Source organism: Syngnathus acus, chromosome 4, assembly GCF_901709675.1.
Source record: "Syngnathus acus chromosome 4, fSynAcu1.2, whole genome shotgun sequence".
NCBI classification, from domain to species: domain Eukaryota; kingdom Metazoa; phylum Chordata; class Actinopteri; order Syngnathiformes; family Syngnathidae; genus Syngnathus; species Syngnathus acus.
Genome location: NC_051090.1, coordinates 2,482,586 through 2,497,727, shown reverse-complemented (window position 1 = coordinate 2,497,727; position 15,142 = coordinate 2,482,586). Strand labels below are relative to the sequence as shown.

At 45.9% G+C, this 15,142-nt stretch overlaps 3 protein-coding genes and 1 long non-coding RNA gene across 7 annotated transcripts; 1 reads left to right on the top strand and 3 right to left on the bottom strand.

Moving 5' to 3' along the window:
- Positions 1 to 18: 18 nt before the first annotated feature.
- LOC119121284 lies at positions 19 to 13,271 on the top strand. The gene is made up of 3 exons (XR_005097647.1): positions 19 to 80; positions 726 to 821; positions 13,176 to 13,271. It is a non-coding gene; the product is annotated as an uncharacterized LOC119121284 (long non-coding RNA).
- Positions 1,196 to 4,360, bottom strand: plcxd1 (phosphatidylinositol-specific phospholipase C, X domain containing 1). Of its 4 annotated transcripts, none has more exons than XM_037248689.1 (8): positions 4,262 to 4,360; positions 3,647 to 3,730; positions 2,894 to 3,018; positions 2,684 to 2,822; positions 2,444 to 2,572; positions 2,164 to 2,319; positions 1,888 to 2,071; positions 1,196 to 1,684 (listed from the first exon to the last, which is right to left on the bottom strand). In XM_037248689.1, exons 2-8 carry the CDS (start codon positions 3,674 to 3,676, stop codon positions 1,449 to 1,451), a joined length of 999 nt encoding a protein of 332 aa, XP_037104584.1. In that variant the 5' UTR covers positions 3,677 to 3,730; positions 4,262 to 4,360; the 3' UTR covers positions 1,196 to 1,448. The 4 variants fall into 4 exon arrangements, with proteins under 4 accessions (XP_037104584.1, XP_037104583.1, XP_037104582.1 ...); XM_037248688.1 differs by having other exon boundaries at positions 2,684 to 2,826; positions 2,898 to 3,018; XM_037248687.1 differs by having other exon boundaries at positions 2,894 to 3,024; positions 3,644 to 3,730; positions 4,262 to 4,359.
- On the bottom strand, positions 4,965 to 10,721 carry jade3 (jade family PHD finger 3). Its single transcript, XM_037248667.1, has 11 exons — positions 10,521 to 10,721; positions 8,952 to 9,011; positions 8,793 to 8,872; positions 8,572 to 8,729; positions 8,309 to 8,499; positions 8,019 to 8,230; positions 7,770 to 7,937; positions 7,583 to 7,699; positions 7,040 to 7,510; positions 6,845 to 6,962; positions 4,965 to 6,771 (listed from the first exon to the last, which is right to left on the bottom strand). The coding sequence occupies exons 2-11, from the start codon at positions 8,998 to 9,000 to the stop codon at positions 5,936 to 5,938; spliced, it is 2,400 nt and encodes a 799-aa protein (XP_037104562.1). The 5' UTR covers positions 9,001 to 9,011; positions 10,521 to 10,721; the 3' UTR covers positions 4,965 to 5,935.
- rp2 (RP2 activator of ARL3 GTPase) lies at positions 11,129 to 14,933 on the bottom strand. Its single transcript, XM_037248683.1, has 7 exons — positions 14,033 to 14,933; positions 13,160 to 13,435; positions 12,701 to 13,093; positions 12,502 to 12,616; positions 12,283 to 12,368; positions 12,107 to 12,191; positions 11,129 to 12,074 (listed from the first exon to the last, which is right to left on the bottom strand). The coding sequence occupies exons 1-6, from the start codon at positions 14,192 to 14,194 to the stop codon at positions 12,108 to 12,110; spliced, it is 1,116 nt and encodes a 371-aa protein (XP_037104578.1). The 5' UTR covers positions 14,195 to 14,933; the 3' UTR covers positions 11,129 to 12,074; position 12,107.
- Between the last annotated feature and the right edge of the window lie 209 nt (positions 14,934 to 15,142).

Genomic DNA, 15,142 nt, shown 5'->3' with positions numbered 1-15,142 from the left:
GCACTTGACAGAAGCAATATGAACACGAAGCGGTAAGGTTGTCGAACTTGCAACCTGTAACATTGACTTCCAAAGTGAAGGTAAAACTAAAAAAGACTTTACGTTCTGCTTTCAAATATAAGTGCAAGCTAGTTAAGTGCAGCTTCTTAAATTTAAAAAAGTACCGTAGTGCACTCGTGAATTGTATTTTAGTAGAACAAATGCGTTTAGGTTCAAAATATGTCTACCAATTTTAATAACCAAAATAAGTCTAATTGACCAAGTCACGGGTAGTTCAACTCAACCAGGCCTCATGTTTGACTTTCGACCGCAGTTTTTAATGAAGCATGAGTGAAACCAAGAGCTGGGTTTCTTTGAAGAGGAACGCAAACTCTTCGAAGGCATCACGGCAAATATTACGTCAAAAGAGCAAATTGGAAATCACACAATCCAAATTTTTCAAGCACTTGTAGACCACAAGCGAGTGCAAGGTCCACGTGTGTCGGGCTAGTGTAATGCTGCACTAAATTAAAGGTTTAAAAAGAGCCGTAGCTAATGTTTTTTCAGGACAACACACAAAATCCCCCTAAAAAGGAACAAAGTCCCACTTCGAAGGTTAAGGCATGACATTTAGTGTTTTCTGAATATAAATTATAATTTGGAATACAAGCGCATATTCACAGTTAGGCATTCATTTTTCTTTAGGGGGATGAGCCAAGTAAATGACACTGCCTCTTGTCACACAGCTTTTAAATGACATCAAGTCTTTCAAGATGACGTCACAGAATTGCCGTCCTGAATGTCAAGATGAGCCAACGCAAAGCCCCGCAAAGAATCAACCGGTAAGTCTTGAATCATTTTTAAAAATGCTCATAACCACTATGTATATTAATTCACGTGGAATATACTAAATGATTTCTGGATGGTTGTTTGTAGAAAATACGAAGCATTTTCGACGGTTTTTGTAGTTTTAGCACCCTCTAGTGGTTTGTGATTTTAGGCACGTTTGGCCACCTATGTTAGGGATCTTAGCACCCTCTAGTGGTGTTCATGTGGTTTTAGCCGGTTGATACCGAAGGCTACACGTTCGAATTTGACCTCAAACGGTTAAGACTTCATAAAAATGTTTTTTGTATGATCGTATTCCAATTACGTGTAACCGCTCATTGGTTTACAGAAACCACAAAGGACAAATACAAATTAAATACTCCAGCGGTATGTCTAATTTTTGCACCCCTGTAAAAAACAATTTTAATCACATTGCAGTCCCTTAAACAAGTCATACAAGCAAATATTTTTTCACTGACAATATTCTTATAAAATAAACTTTTCCCTCACTTTTTTTCTCAACCTGGTCGGAGGATAGGCTTTATTTTATTCTATGTATTTGTTTAGTGTGTGCGGGACACAGTTTTTGTTTTTTTGGTTGTTCGTATTTTGAGGCCTGTAAAGTGCTCAGACGCGTGCTCCTAATTCAGTAGTTTGCGATTAAGCAACACGACGGTTTGCGCAAAGCGGCCGTCGCCGACAAAATCCGCCGCCACGATGTTGATCCCGCGCTGATGGTTGCCGGGCCTCTGCTGCTTGACCCACGCAAGCACCGCTGGGTTGGAGGTCTTCACCAGGTCTTTCAGAGATTTGTGCAGATGCTTGGTGATGTACGGCAGGTCTACTGTCAAGTTGATCCCAGCGGCAAAAAAACCTCCTGAAACAAATTTTTTGAAAAATCGTATTCAGCAACTTTAGAACTTGTACTAGGCTGTGCTGTACTTTTTTCAAAATAAATGTATATACTGCCGTCTAGTGGTCAACAGTGGAGGTAAAGTTTAGTGCCACACCAACCTTGAATCACAGAAAAAAGTAATGTGTAACTAATGTCCACTTGTCGGTGGATTCTGTGGCACTTACTCGGTCTGCCACCGCTCTTGTGCTTCTCTAAGCTCTTAATCAGGTCCCGTGCCTTGACCTTGTTGGCCCACCAGTACGGAATGTGTGGCCAAAAGTCAGTATTGCGGTTAACAATGGCGGACTCTTCGTACGACACGATCACCTGTTGGCCTGACTGCCACATCTTCCGAAGTGTTGGCATTTCCTGAAATGCAAAACCGTGACAAGAGCAGTTTTCTCCTTGCACGTCGACTTGAAAAGCTAATCCATAACCGTGAATAGTTATCAAGGGAGTACCGTTCTGGGACAGAGTTTGCCTGAGAAGATTTTTCGGATAGTGTTGACCAGCCGCATGTGTCGGTTGTTGTCGATGTCCAAAAAGTGGCTGAAGGACAGGATGACCACCTCGTTAGGGTGGTTGTCCAACCACTTGCGAATCTCCAGCAGAATCGCCTGTCCAGAGAACACAAGTCGTTTTGATTTACTCTGCCACAAATAGCAAATGAGACCACTTTCAAGGAGCAAAAAATGAAAGCAGTCAGCTGTTGTGCCACGTGCCTGCCTGGTAGTGGCGTACCTCCACTGTAACTTTGCTGTATAAGCCGTGGTAGAAGTAGAGGTTGGACGAGTTGTCCTTGGGCCTGCGCCCGATTCGGAGGTCGCAATAGCGGATGCCGCTGTTCAGCTGTTGTGTCACCGTGAGATTCTGCAACACACGTTAAAAAATGCACCTCAGGAAAATAAATGTAGAATTTGCGCCCCCTTGTGGAGTCTGAGGGCCACTTCAATGTGGTTTTTCTTATGCTGATGATCATACCTGCGTTTCACACCACTTGTGCATTAAGGGTCGAATGAGGCCGCTGGTGTATTTGTCCGCCTTCTTCAGCAAGTCAGGCTGGCTCGGGTCGACGGCAGATTTGCCTTGTTTATCCAGGTTGTACGTGATTGCATTGTGGCTGCCTGCACAGACAAGGGAAACACTCCAAGTGTGTGTCAAGGCTGATGAACACTCGAGTGTGCAGGTGGCCTACCTGGAATGGCCAAGAGGTTGAGCGGGATGTCCTGCAGGGCTGGCGGCATGTGACTCATCCAGCTGTCCATACGAACTTGAGCTCGAGTCTGAACTTGAGACACACGCCTCTCGCTTCTCGGCTCCATGTAAAAACATCCGCATAGGAAATATTATAGATTAAATGTGATAAAGGCATGTTCGAGCCCCGGCTGTTTACTGGAGGTTCCACAATGTCTTCATATTCAGTGCTTTTAAGTGGGCTACTCCTCTTGTTTAGGACGTGGATAACAGTAGATCATTAATTAATATAGATTAATTAATATACAACGAAAAAGTGAGAAAAAAATCGGTGGATAGAAAGTGTGTAAATTTCCGACTGCATTTGAATGCACCTCATGTATCTCGCGCATCGCGGAGCGACCAGGAAACGTCGGAGACTTTTAACGCTCAATGACGGCGTCGTTAACTTGCTATTTCTTCGTAGCGTGCTAAATTGATTAAAGTTATTATTGAAAGTGGCGTTTGCAAACTATGATGACGTGCGTGCTATTTTAGTGTATCAAATTAAAAAAGCAATATGAAGTAACTAAATTTTACTAAAGTGAGTGTTGACTTCAGGGGCCATAGGAATTTCCTTATATTCCTGTTTTCGTGCGCCTTTTGTCATTTCATTCACTACAAACTGTCTTCTTTTTGGGCACGCTTACACCAAAAATGCGACCAAATGTAAGCAATGTCTACTTTAAGCACCTAACTTGGTACTATTACCTCCGTAGTCGCGCAGAGAGCCGCTCCCATGGCTTTTGGTTGTTCGGATGTGGCTGCAGCGTCTTCACTCGCTTAACACGGCACCTGCACGTCTGCTTGTCAGGATTCACAGAAGTCCACCTCCACCCCTGCTATTTAATTGGCCCGCCCGGTTTAGGCCTTCATCTGCTATCGTGCTAAAAGTGTCTTTATGAGGGGCCTTCTTAGCAAAAATAGTCTTTATTCCTTTCCCTAAAGAATAACTCTCTAAAAGTTAACAAAGTGTCCTTTGTTGTGCACAAGAAGACATTACGGTGCTTTTGTTCTTAGAATTGATGCAATAAAGGCCAAATTAAAAAAAATTAAAAAAAATCAACAGATATTAATGTAACTTCAGAATATTCTGAAAGGACTTTAATTTTGGTATTGCTATTTTGTAAAGTCTTTTTGCTGCTACCACTTGTTTATATGTTATCCATGTTATGTGCCTTTTGTTATTGAATCCAGTTTCATTCGACTCTTTGGGATCCCATACATCATTCGCAGACTTATTAAATTTTGGAGGTAGCATCAGAAGCCGCTTTCACATTCCTGTAAATGAAAACAATGTTTGTAGTTCCCAGCATATCAACTCACATTTGTCTCGGGCATGACATTGAAGCTCAGCGTCCATTATGACGACATGCAAAAAAACAGGTTATGACTTTATCGAGACTCTTAGGATAGCCACTAGGTACACGGTTACTAACAAAAGGAGTTGCTAAACGGGTTTCAAAACAAACGTTTGACCTGTGACAAGTCAACAGGTTATTTCGTTATGAAATGTATTTACTGCTAACATTACCATTGTAACAATATTACCAGTAAGTAAATGGGACTTGTTGACTTCCCCTCAAAAGCATTTAGTGGCAAAAAGTAGCCTACTAGAACATCTGAACTTTATTTGGAGTTAATCAGAAGGAATTGAAATTGTTAGGTGTGTGCCAACTCCTAGTTAAGTTTGATGCAAGTCTTCTAAATAGTCTTTCTTCATGCAGAACCTTTTAAGGTAGCAGGCGTGTCATTCGGTTCGAATGTAAGCTGTGGTAAATACTGCCCCCTATCGTTATATCCGTGTATCAGCACAACCTCGATTATATTGCTGGTATTTATTTCACACAAACACAAAACTAAGATAATGAAATAATTATATTGTATCCTAACAGCAATTTTTGAAGTTAAATCAATTTTAAATCTTTTTTACACTATTTACATTTAGGTCTATTCTAAACATTTCAAAATTCCCCTACTCTTTAAATGGAGCATATTTTTTTAAAAAAAGAATATTTCATGCACAAGACAGTCTTGATTTGCTTCTTTATTAAATCAGGGATGAGAAAAGAAAAGTGAAGGCAGCAAATGCGACAGAATTTAGTGTCCGTTGTTGACGACACACATTAAAGAGGAACTCAACACAAATATTTTCTTTGCAATTGTTTAAACGACCCCCACAAACCTATACATGATAATCCAATTGATATTGTGCTTTTGGAATTTAGCAGCAAAATACACCCCATTTTTCATCCATCCCAGGTGGCGGCCATTTTGTCACTTGCTGTAAAATAGTCGTTTTTAATGTCATTTTCTAACAAGTGCCAAAATGGCTGCCTCGCAAGATGAATAAAAATAGGTGGATTTCATCTTCCAAAAACACAAAATGTATCCAAATGCTGTGATTCATCTCACAGGGGGTGCATAAAACATTGTAAAGAAAAATTTGGATTGACATCCTCATTAACATCTTGGCAACAATTCTATCCATCCATTTTATGAACTACTTCTAGTTCAAGAGTTTTTCAAGGCAACTTTTTTGTTTATATAAAGAAAACAAAATACAGTAGAAATTAAAAATGTGTTCATTTTTGGCCGCCATTATTAACAGTGTTCTCCCCCACCTATTTGTTAAAGGACTGAAATTTTCACCCGCTTGCTCTTTTTCTGTTATGGCCAATGCTTTAATATGAAAGTATTGCTTTGGTGCCATCTTGCCGCCAAGAAATGAGATTCATTTATTCAGGCTGCAGGGAAAACACTGTAATTTTGAGGGGTGTGGCTTAGTGACATCATCAGCTGGAGTCCTGGTGGGTGTTCTCATTTTGTCTTGATATTTTTGGTCCGTTGGTCAGAACACTGTACATCCAGCTGTGCGATGAGGAATGGATTGTAGTGAGCTGTTCAGTAAAAAGTTGTGCTACTTACAAACGTGGTGCTAATCGGTTAGCACGCTAATCTCGTATTTTCGCACAACGAGTGCAGCCGGACAGTCTGTCGTCACCTTTGTACGCAGTGTGAGGTTGCGCCTAGCGACTGTCTCCCGCGCCCACTGCCGCCCTTCTGGCTGCTACCACGCCCCCTCCGGGCGACATCCGGCGGGAGCGGACCGCCCTGGCGCCGGTGCCTCCCCTTGGCCTCGGGTTCCGAGTCACTGAGCTCCAGGTCGGGGCAGTAGCCGTCGCTGTCGTGGTACAAAAGCGCGTTGTTGGCCGACACTGCCTTGGGCCACAGTTTCTCTTTGCGGGCGAGCTTGTCCGAGGCCCGCATGTCCTCAGTGGTCCTTACCAAGTTCATGGTGGCCTCTTTGAAGGACCTGCCAAAGTGCTCCATGGCAGACTTACCAAAAGCACCTTTGTCCAGCGGTTGCTTTGGTATGTCGGGCTCGCCGGGTGTCTGACACGAGCTGTCTTTCTGCCCGATCAAGAGGCCATTTTTGGAGGTGCGCTCTTGCTCTGCTTTGCCGTTGGATGAGTGGCCGTGCAATGCGGAATGCAGGGCCAGCGGCTTCCCTGCCAGCGGCTTCCCTGCCAGTGGCTTGTCAGCCAGAGGCTTACCCGCCATGGGCTTGCCCGCTAGAGGCTTCCCCGCCACCCTGCCGTTGGCACGCTCCTCTCGCCGGGCGTGCCCGTGCAGCTGAGGCTTGCCTTGGCCCAGACCCTCGCTGGCGCGCCCAGACACGTTCTCGCTGTTGTCCGGACACAGAGGCCCGTTGGCCGATTTGGACGCGGTGTAGGAGTTTCCCATGCTGGAGGCTTTGGGCATTTTCAGCTTCAGCGTGATCCTCGGAGGAGGCCGGAACAGAACACTCTCCACCGGGAAGGATGCAGCAAGGCCTTTGGAAACACCAAAAATTAGCGGTAGATGTGTGAAAGGGACTAAAAAGACTCTGAGCAAAGGGCGGCTCACCAGCAGAGGTCTCCTGGCTCATGAGGGTGACGTGCAGGTTGAACATTTGCTCCTGGGCTTTGCTTTGCAGCAGCTTGAGCTTCTCCCGCCGGCTCACCATGTAGCACAAGTTCCTCACCTAAACCGACAACACATCACTTGAGCACAATTTGAAAACACCTTCAATTGAGTTAAGGTGGCAAAAATGGCACTGACCCTCTCCAGGTCCTGTCGCAGGTGCATGAACATGCGCATGCGCGTGTGGATGCTATCCTGGTGCGGCTGCAGAACCAGGTTCTCCTCATCTTCCTTGGGCGCCAGCAGGGCCTTGTTGAAGTTGCTCTTCCTCTTCAGCTTCCAGTACTGGTAGACAAAATCCACCAGACGCGACGAGAGCCCTAGAGCCCGCGACACCTCGTCCGGCCGCACCAGCGCGTAGAACTCCTCCTCCAGTTCTTGCAGCCGCTGCGCCCGCAGGCCCACCTTGGTCGGGTCGGAGGGCGGCGCCGGAGGCTTGGCGCGCGCCGGGCTCAGGCCCACCTCGCCAGCTGCTTTAGGCTTGCTGTGCTTGAGGCAGTACGACTTGAACTTGACCTCGTCGCCCTCGTCCAGGATAGTCTTCATCTCCAGGCTGTGCTCGAAGGCGCACGTCACGTGGAAGGGCGTGGTGCAGTTCTTCACCGAGCACTGTGGGGAGGGTCAAGTAGCACCTCATGCTTGAAATCAAGTTAATGTTATCGTGATCGCTGGCATCCTCACCTGGATGCACGCGCCCGTCTTGATTTTGCACACGCTGCAGATGAGCGACCAGCGGCTGGGTGGGATGTGGGACACTTTAGTGATGGGCTCCATCCTTTCAGGGCACGCGATGCTGACCTGCGTGCAGTGCAGGGACAGACTGTGAGTCGGAAATCTCAGAGGGGAGATTTTTCCTTTTTAATTTTACCTCAGGGATCCACAGGGCGCAGCTGACATGCGCCCACTTGGTGCCGGCGCGTGTCGCCTTCATGGCCCCGCCCTTTTTGGGGCACAGCAGGCACTGCGGGTCGATTCCCAGCACGCACGTGCGGCACAGCCAATTCCCGACGGGCACTTTGACGATCCCGTAACATGCCTGGGGAGTAAAGAAAAAGTACGTCCTCTTGACACATCTGCTACATTGCGAGTTCATGATTTTTGAGTCGGGACAACCTACCTGGTGCACGCAGATGTTACACTTGTCGCAGAAAACCATGTCGTTGCCTTCCTCGCTGTCGGGCGAGCGGCACACGTCGCACACCACGTCCTCATCGTACTCGATCCCCAGGCCCTCCACCGTCTCTATGGCGTGCCTCATGTTGTCGTGGCACTGGCCCTCCAGCGCCTCCATGGCGCGCTCCATCGTCAGCTCGTCCACCGGCTCCTCGCCTGTATGCCGCACGTGAGGGAAGCTGTAAAGTGCAGGCCGAAATGACATGTGGCACCGTTTTGAGCTTTGTGGCTCACCCATGCAGAGCAGCTGGGTGTTTAACGTGTGCAGCCAGTAGATGTCAACGTCGTCCAAGTCGTAGCGGCACATGGCCTCCGCCAGCTCCTTGATGTTGACGTAACCGGGCTCCACGGGGTCCTGCCCGGAGCACTGGATGTACTTCTTCTGGTGTCCGTACAGAATCTCCTTGGATTTCTCCGCAATGATCCTGAACATAAAAAACGACCACAACTGTTAATGACTTTGTTTACTTTTCTTTCTACCACGCCGTCACACGTACCTGACAGACGCTTGCGGGATGGTGTCCGGGCTTGCCAGAACCTGAACTCCTTTCTCCCATTCCTGCTTCCAGGTGTCGGCCAGCAGGTAGTACTCCTCCGGCGGGACGTGGTGCGAGTCCGGCAGCTTCATGGCGCTTATCAGGTCTTTTCGGAACACCTGCGAGACACGTCCAAAGTCAGGGTAGGCCCGAGTGTTAACCACCGCGGCAGGGAGACTTACTTCAGCCGGTTTCTTCGGGTCGGAGGCAGGGGTGCCCGGTTTGCTGCCATACTTGTTGGAGCAGAAGGAGGTTGAGGGACCTGGATGGCACACGGCATTCAGCTATATGCACCCAAATGCCGCCATTTTGTCATCGGGTAGTGTTGAGCGAGGACTCACTTTCATTGTCAGAAGTGTCGCTGCTGCTGGAGGTCCTGAGACGCTTCATCCTGTCACATCCTGCAGACAAGACGAACGCCGCACAAAGCCTTCAGACACATTGTTTACACTCGGACAAATTAGCCTTGAGTTGGAAATTGACATTTTGTGTATCGTGGTCAGCCAGTATGTTTCGTTTGGGCTTCTCTGGCTATCATCGCTTTTCCCATGACGCACGAGTGTGTCAGTGGAGCAAAAGGGTTGTTTAAACAACGTGGACATGCCTGACATTCCCCATGAGAGGGTGGACGTGGTCATTTATGTTCGTGCTACGCACACAAACATTCAGCTATTTTCTATGGCACTTTCATCTCAGCTATCGCGACACCGATCCCAGACTAACTGACGATAAGAACATGCAAACTGCACACAGTCGATCGACCCTTAGTTGTTCCGCAAGCTATTTTTAAATGGAAATGAGGAGAACGAGCTAGAGAGCACTTGACAACACCTGCTGTCGACATGAGGGGTGTCCACAACAATGCCGACATTTTAAGACAATGCCAACATGACAATCTCAAGGATAGGTGTACAAATGTTTTCCTCCGAGGGCCGCATACAGAAAAATGGAGGCGTACAAGGGCCAAGTAGACATTTTAACAAGATGAAGTACCCCATCAGCCGGTTTTATATTGTTTATTTATAAGTGCTTTCTGGTAAAGGCAATAATGCAAACATCAGGAAATGGGGAACTCTGTTTTTAAACTGTCTAATTTATCGAGTTAACATTCCAGAGTCAGAACTTTAAAAAAGTAAGTAAAGTAAGTTTAGTAAACTACTTATTTACTTTATTTTTAAATACCATAAATTATTCTGTTGTCTTTTGTTTGTATGTTTTGTAACTATTGAGTTGCTCTAAATTTAATCACAACTTTTCTTTTAACACAATTATCTGAAGTAGTACAAGTACAGAGAATGACTATTTGTGCTACCTCTGCTTCATATTAGTACCTAAACTAAATCTAGCACGTGAAAGGGGGGGCAACAAACTAGCAAAGAAGCTAACCAGACGGAGGGGGAGGGGTTGCCGGATGTGACGCCACAATAATGGGAACCCGCTGTTAAAAAGCTCGGAAACAATGAGCAAAATGCGACGGGCTTTGTTTACGTTGCGCCATGCGTGTCGCGTTGGCTTTTAGACTCCAAGCGTAGCATTCATTTTACCCCCCGACATGGTGGTCGGAAATAAATAGGTCATAAATAAAGCCTTTAACAGAGCTTTGGCGCCAACTCCAGTCGACGCGTAGGAAGCGGGAGACGACGAGGGCCAAATCAAACATGGGCGCCACCACCAGCGCGCCGACATGTCACTTCCTTACACAGGAGCCTTTAAAACGAGGGACAAGGTGGGGGGTAAACGTCGGGTTTACCCGCCCTGTGTGACCAAGCGACGAGGCAATCGTTCAAGGGGATTAAATCTATCAAAACGCCTCGTCAACAAAAGGACGGCCTGGCTTTAAGAGCAAGCATCCACGGCACTCCGAGCCAGGAAACACACGGGGAATATTGTTCACGTTCCCACCATTTTACCTTCAAATCTAAGCGTTGCTAGGTCCGCTTTATCCCATCCGTACGCCGTCCAACGTCAAATGCAGTGTATAGCCACAAAATGATAAGTATTTGTGCGTGGTAATATTTTAAATTGAGGGTTTTTTTTGTGGGGGGATTCTGCTCCCGGGCTTGCAGTCAGTCGGCCCACCAACACGGCACAACAGCGCTATTGTACCGCGTGGCCCGCCGGGTCCTAAACTCTGCCGGTTTCGCCTCAATCCACCTCGTGGGTACGTTCGATTTGGACACTGGTGTTAGGCGCGGGGACGGGTAGACACTCATTGACCCAAATTCAAAACGCTAATACAAGTCATGAGTTTTGCATTTAATACTGAAGAACTGTTTTTAAACATTAGTTTGGGTTAAAAAAAAAAGTTATATCCACTGACTATTATGTCAAAACAAATACTGCAGGCCCTTCAATCCATCTGGATGATTGAGGTGCAGGTTAGACTAATTAATATCATGAAATAATTTTAGTCGGAAGTGAAAGCTGCCAAGTGTGATTCATGGCACGGAGGAAGTCAGCAACTCCCACGCATTTGTTCTAATCTACACTAAAGATTAAAGAACAAAAATGAACTATGTCACAAATGTAAACTTTTATTTAAAAAAAAAAAAAAACATTCAGCATCAAACATCAATTGGTCTCTATACAAAATCATGTAACAAAGCATATAAAACACATTATACAAAAAAGACTGCTCAAATGATGGCCGACAAATACAGCATACACGTTCATTTATAGTAAAGGTGCGCTCCATCGTACACTCAAGTATCGTACAGACGCGTGACAATCTTTATACATAAATATGAGGCATTCTTGTGCTCCCGATGTTCCAGGCAGTGAAAGAACCAACACTCGTGCTCCACGTTCACATTTTGACAGAAGCAAGCATTAAGAAATAAATACAAATTACAAATATACACCCAAGCACACGTTGACCAGTAGTGTCAGGTAACCAAGTACAAATACTTACTATACTATATCGTCCAAAACGAATTGGGCTGACAACCTTAAATATTTCAGACCAAAAATCTACATTTGTGGGGAGAGTCAACAAGAGAGCAGCAGTCACAATTAATTTGAACTCATTGTTGTGACGCCTGATAGCACTCGCCGAAAGTCGCAACCAACAAAAGTGCATTTCAGAGTGTGGTTTTGTTTCCTTAAGGGGTTAAATCGATTATTATTTTTCCAGGTTTTTTTTTTTTTGATATACAAGTGTGTGCACTTCTACATATGTACACCATGTGAGTACTTCTGCCACTTCTAATGGCAGCAGCTAACAAACAGCAAGTGGTAAAAAAAAAAATGCAGACAGCATGAGGGTGAATTTCCATTTGCATTGATTGTGTAAATAACATGATCGGGCGGCCGCGCCATACATTCAAAGCTCCTTCGTCAGGTCAAACATTCCAGCTTGAGGTTTTGTTATGAAAGCAGCAGTAGGTCTGGATGGTGTGTGGCCCACATAGATTGGAGCAGTGCACCCAAACAAAGCTGCATCCAAATATGTACAGACCTGACGCCTCACAAGACCATTTGCATGTCGGCCTGACGCCTCACAAGCCCATTTGCATGTCGGCAAAATTGAAGAAGTTGTCCACGTCACGAGATGATGTGTTCTTGTTGTCTGAGACAAAAAACTGTGGCGGGGGGAAGGGGTATTACATTTTATACCATCACATTAAATCGGCCAGTAAATTATAATTGCAGTGATGAGAAAAAGGTGCTGACCTTAGTGCCGGCAAACACCTCGCTGGCTATGTTCTTGCAGGCTTCCACAACGCCGTCACCATTCAGCTCCAGAGCGATGACGGGACCTTTGCAATAACAAAGGAAAAAAGTAGTGAAAACCATTTCATGTGCACATTTGAACCCTTGACGTCGCCCGGCCATCTGGTTTAAAAATTCAACGTGGCCCTTTGAAGTAAACGCTTGATTGCAGTGAGCGACCTTTGCTGATCGACTCCACGAGATCCTCGGCGTTGTTCTGGAACACACGCTTAACGTCTTCGGGCCGCATCGACACCTCTTTGGTCTGGATCAGCACGAAATCTTTGGCAGTCACCTGATTGGAGAGGGCCAGTGTTAGGATGAGCAGGGGAAGGAAGAAAGGAACAAACATGCACGTCTTTTTTGAGCCACCTCTCACCTCGTCGATCATTTTGCGTGCATTGGCGGTGGTGTACTCTCCGGCAAAGAACACAAACAGACAGGACTCTTCGCTATCCTTACGCCGGCCTCCTTTGGTCAGCGGCACGATGCTGCGCGACACGTCCGCCGAGATGCGGACCGCCTTAAAGTCAGAGTCGGCGCTGGGGGCCGGCACCGACTCCAGCACGGCGGCGCTTTCGGGCAGCAGGCTCCAGTTGGTCTCGCCGGCCACGGGCGTGAAGTCGTGTACGTTGCTCCAGTTGTTGTTGAAGATGCTCAGACCGGCGTCCTTGAAGTGGAAGGCCAGCTCGGGGTAGTAGTACTGGAAGCAGCCAAACTTCATACCCGTGGATGACTCGATGATGGGCTGCGTGGCGCAGCACAGGAACACCTGTGGCGACATGTTGTTAGTTTCTATGAAAAAAAAAAATAGGTCAGAGTCCAGATTTAACAGCACCTCCATTTTTTTGCAGTCCCGCGTACGGAACTGCTGGCATGCCAGCACGCAGCGGATATCCTTGCAGTCCCGAAAGAAGACGCTGCCCTTGACCGGGCCCAGCACGATGCGACAGTTAACGCAGTCGTCGATGGTGACGGCCGCCGCGTGGTCGAACACGTAGATGTCGCAGTTGTGGCAGTCCTGGATGACAAACTGTTGACCGTTCAGCTTCCCGGGGAGGCGACCCGCTGTCACGTCTTTGAGGCCTGTAAGCATGTAGTCTTTGGGGTCCACCTGGGCAAAGGCAAATAAAAGGGCTGGAGGATTTATAATAATTGTGATTTAATGATAAAATAAGATAAGATAAGATAAGAGGAACTTTATTAATCTCACGTGTGAGAAACTGCATGTTTTGCAAATACAATGAATACACAGTAGCGCAGTAATAAATTGTTACTTATACAATTTAAGAGCAATCATCAACCCGGAAGTTGAACTGTAGGTTAGATTAAATGCGGTTACACGAGGTGCATTTTCTAATCCCATAATGGTTTTAGAGTTAGTGTTAAATTTAGTTCCACGAAGTGAGCGAGAGACGGTGCGAGGCCGATGGCTCGAATGTGAAAGTCCAAATCTGGTGGCTAAGATTAGAATTCACATGAGAGCATCAACATGCTACCGCAGACAGGTAAAACTCAAATGTGTCCAATTTTGACGCTAGTACGCTTCGAATCGAGTCATTCGCCATTTGCAAAAAGTCACACGCTTACACGTCAACGTCACCACAGCGACACTTCAGGTAGGCTGTCATGACACGTGACGTGTGTCAACTTTTTAAGCGTAAAAAATGGTGTATATTGCAAGAATAGAAAATGAGAAAGCGTGGAGAACCTTTTCTCTCTTGTCCCAGCTGTACTGTTTCGGTGCCGCCTCGTCTGTGTTGTTGCCAAGGGGAACAGCGTTGCTGGTCGTCGTAGTTTCCAGCGTCGTCGTTGTCGGTTCTTCTTTTTCCGACGACTTCCGCTTGGATTTTTTCGAATAAAAGCACCCCATTTTGTATCCTTTTAGTTTAGTTTTTGACGAGCTCTACAGGTAAGATACGAGCGACTCAAGATTGCGTGAGGTTTAGTTGACACAATTTCTTCCCCCTTCCCTTTTTCCCTTCTGGGTTGTGCAACCAATCAGCGCTGAGCAGGGCGGATCAGCAGCCAATCACAGCTCTTAATTCGACGTGAGGTGGGTGTGTCACTTATGATGCATTCGGAGACGAAAAGTAAAAATAGTTGTTTTGATATGCAATTTCTTTGAAGTTTAAAATACAACTTGATAAACTTAATTTTAAAACCATTACTTTATCTTTAGCTTTTAATATTACTGCATCATTACAACAAAACTCGCTGTATACAGTATTTGGATAAACCAATGATAAATGTTGTATAGGCAAACAAGGATAAAACCCTATAAAAATGCAAAAATCAACAACCACCAAGCAGATTACTTCGCAACTTAAGCTACTTGTTCATTCTAATAATAGTTAATCCACGCCTGAGTGTGAAGGATGTTTTCTAAACAGGCTTCTTTTCTGTGCAAGCCTCCTTGTCATTCCGTGAAACCAAACAACCGCAACCCCATGCTGCTATTTAACTTTCACATTAGGCAAATAAAGGTTTGGAAAATTAAGCTACAGAACGAGTCATCCCTTGTCTGTAATTCATTACTCACACAGCATGCCTTGCAGCCAAAACTGGAAAATGTGCGCCAAGATTTCCTTAAATCATGGCCAAACAAGCATCCGTGGTGGGTAAACTTAAATCAAAGTTTGTTCAAATAGAAGCCAGATGAAGCTATGGGTTGGGAATTTTTATACACTGTGGTAGGATTGTGAGGTATGCAAGCCTGCATGCCTTCCTGTAAATCGACCTCTTACGTGTCAGCTACGTGTCGCAAGAGCCATACAACCAAATAGTCACGATAACACCTTTAACGTCGTATTCCATTTTA

Coding starts and splice junctions, on each gene's coding strand:
- plcxd1 (XM_037248687.1), bottom strand. CDS start 3,676: ATGGGAGCGGCTCTCTGCGCGACTACGGAGGTA. Junction 2,823..2,893: donor CTCTTGGCCATTCCAGGTAG/GCCACCTGCACA, acceptor CTGTGCAGGCAG/CCACAATGCAATCACGTACA. Junction 2,320..2,443: donor ACAGCAAAGTTACAGTGGAG/GTACGCCACTAC, acceptor TTCTCTGGACAG/GCGATTCTGCTGGAGATTCG.
- jade3 (XM_037248667.1), bottom strand. CDS start 9,000: ATGAAGCGTCTCAGGACCTCCAGCAGCAGCGACACTTCTGACAATGAA. Junction 7,938..8,018: donor GTAACATCTGCGTGCACCAG/GTAGGTTGTCCC, acceptor TTTACTCCCCAG/GCATGTTACGGGATCGTCAA. Junction 6,963..7,039: donor TGCGACAGGACCTGGAGAGG/GTCAGTGCCATT, acceptor TTGTCGGTTTAG/GTGAGGAACTTGTGCTACAT.
- rp2 (XM_037248683.1), bottom strand. CDS start 14,194: ATGGGGTGCTTTTATTCGAAAAAATCCAAGCGGAAGTCGTCGGAAAAA. Junction 13,436..14,032: donor GCTGGGACAAGAGAGAAAAG/GTTCTCCACGCT, acceptor GCCTTTGCCCAG/GTGGACCCCAAAGACTACAT. Junction 13,094..13,159: donor GGGACTGCAAAAAAATGGAG/GTGCTGTTAAAT, acceptor ATGTCGCCACAG/GTGTTCCTGTGCTGCGCCAC.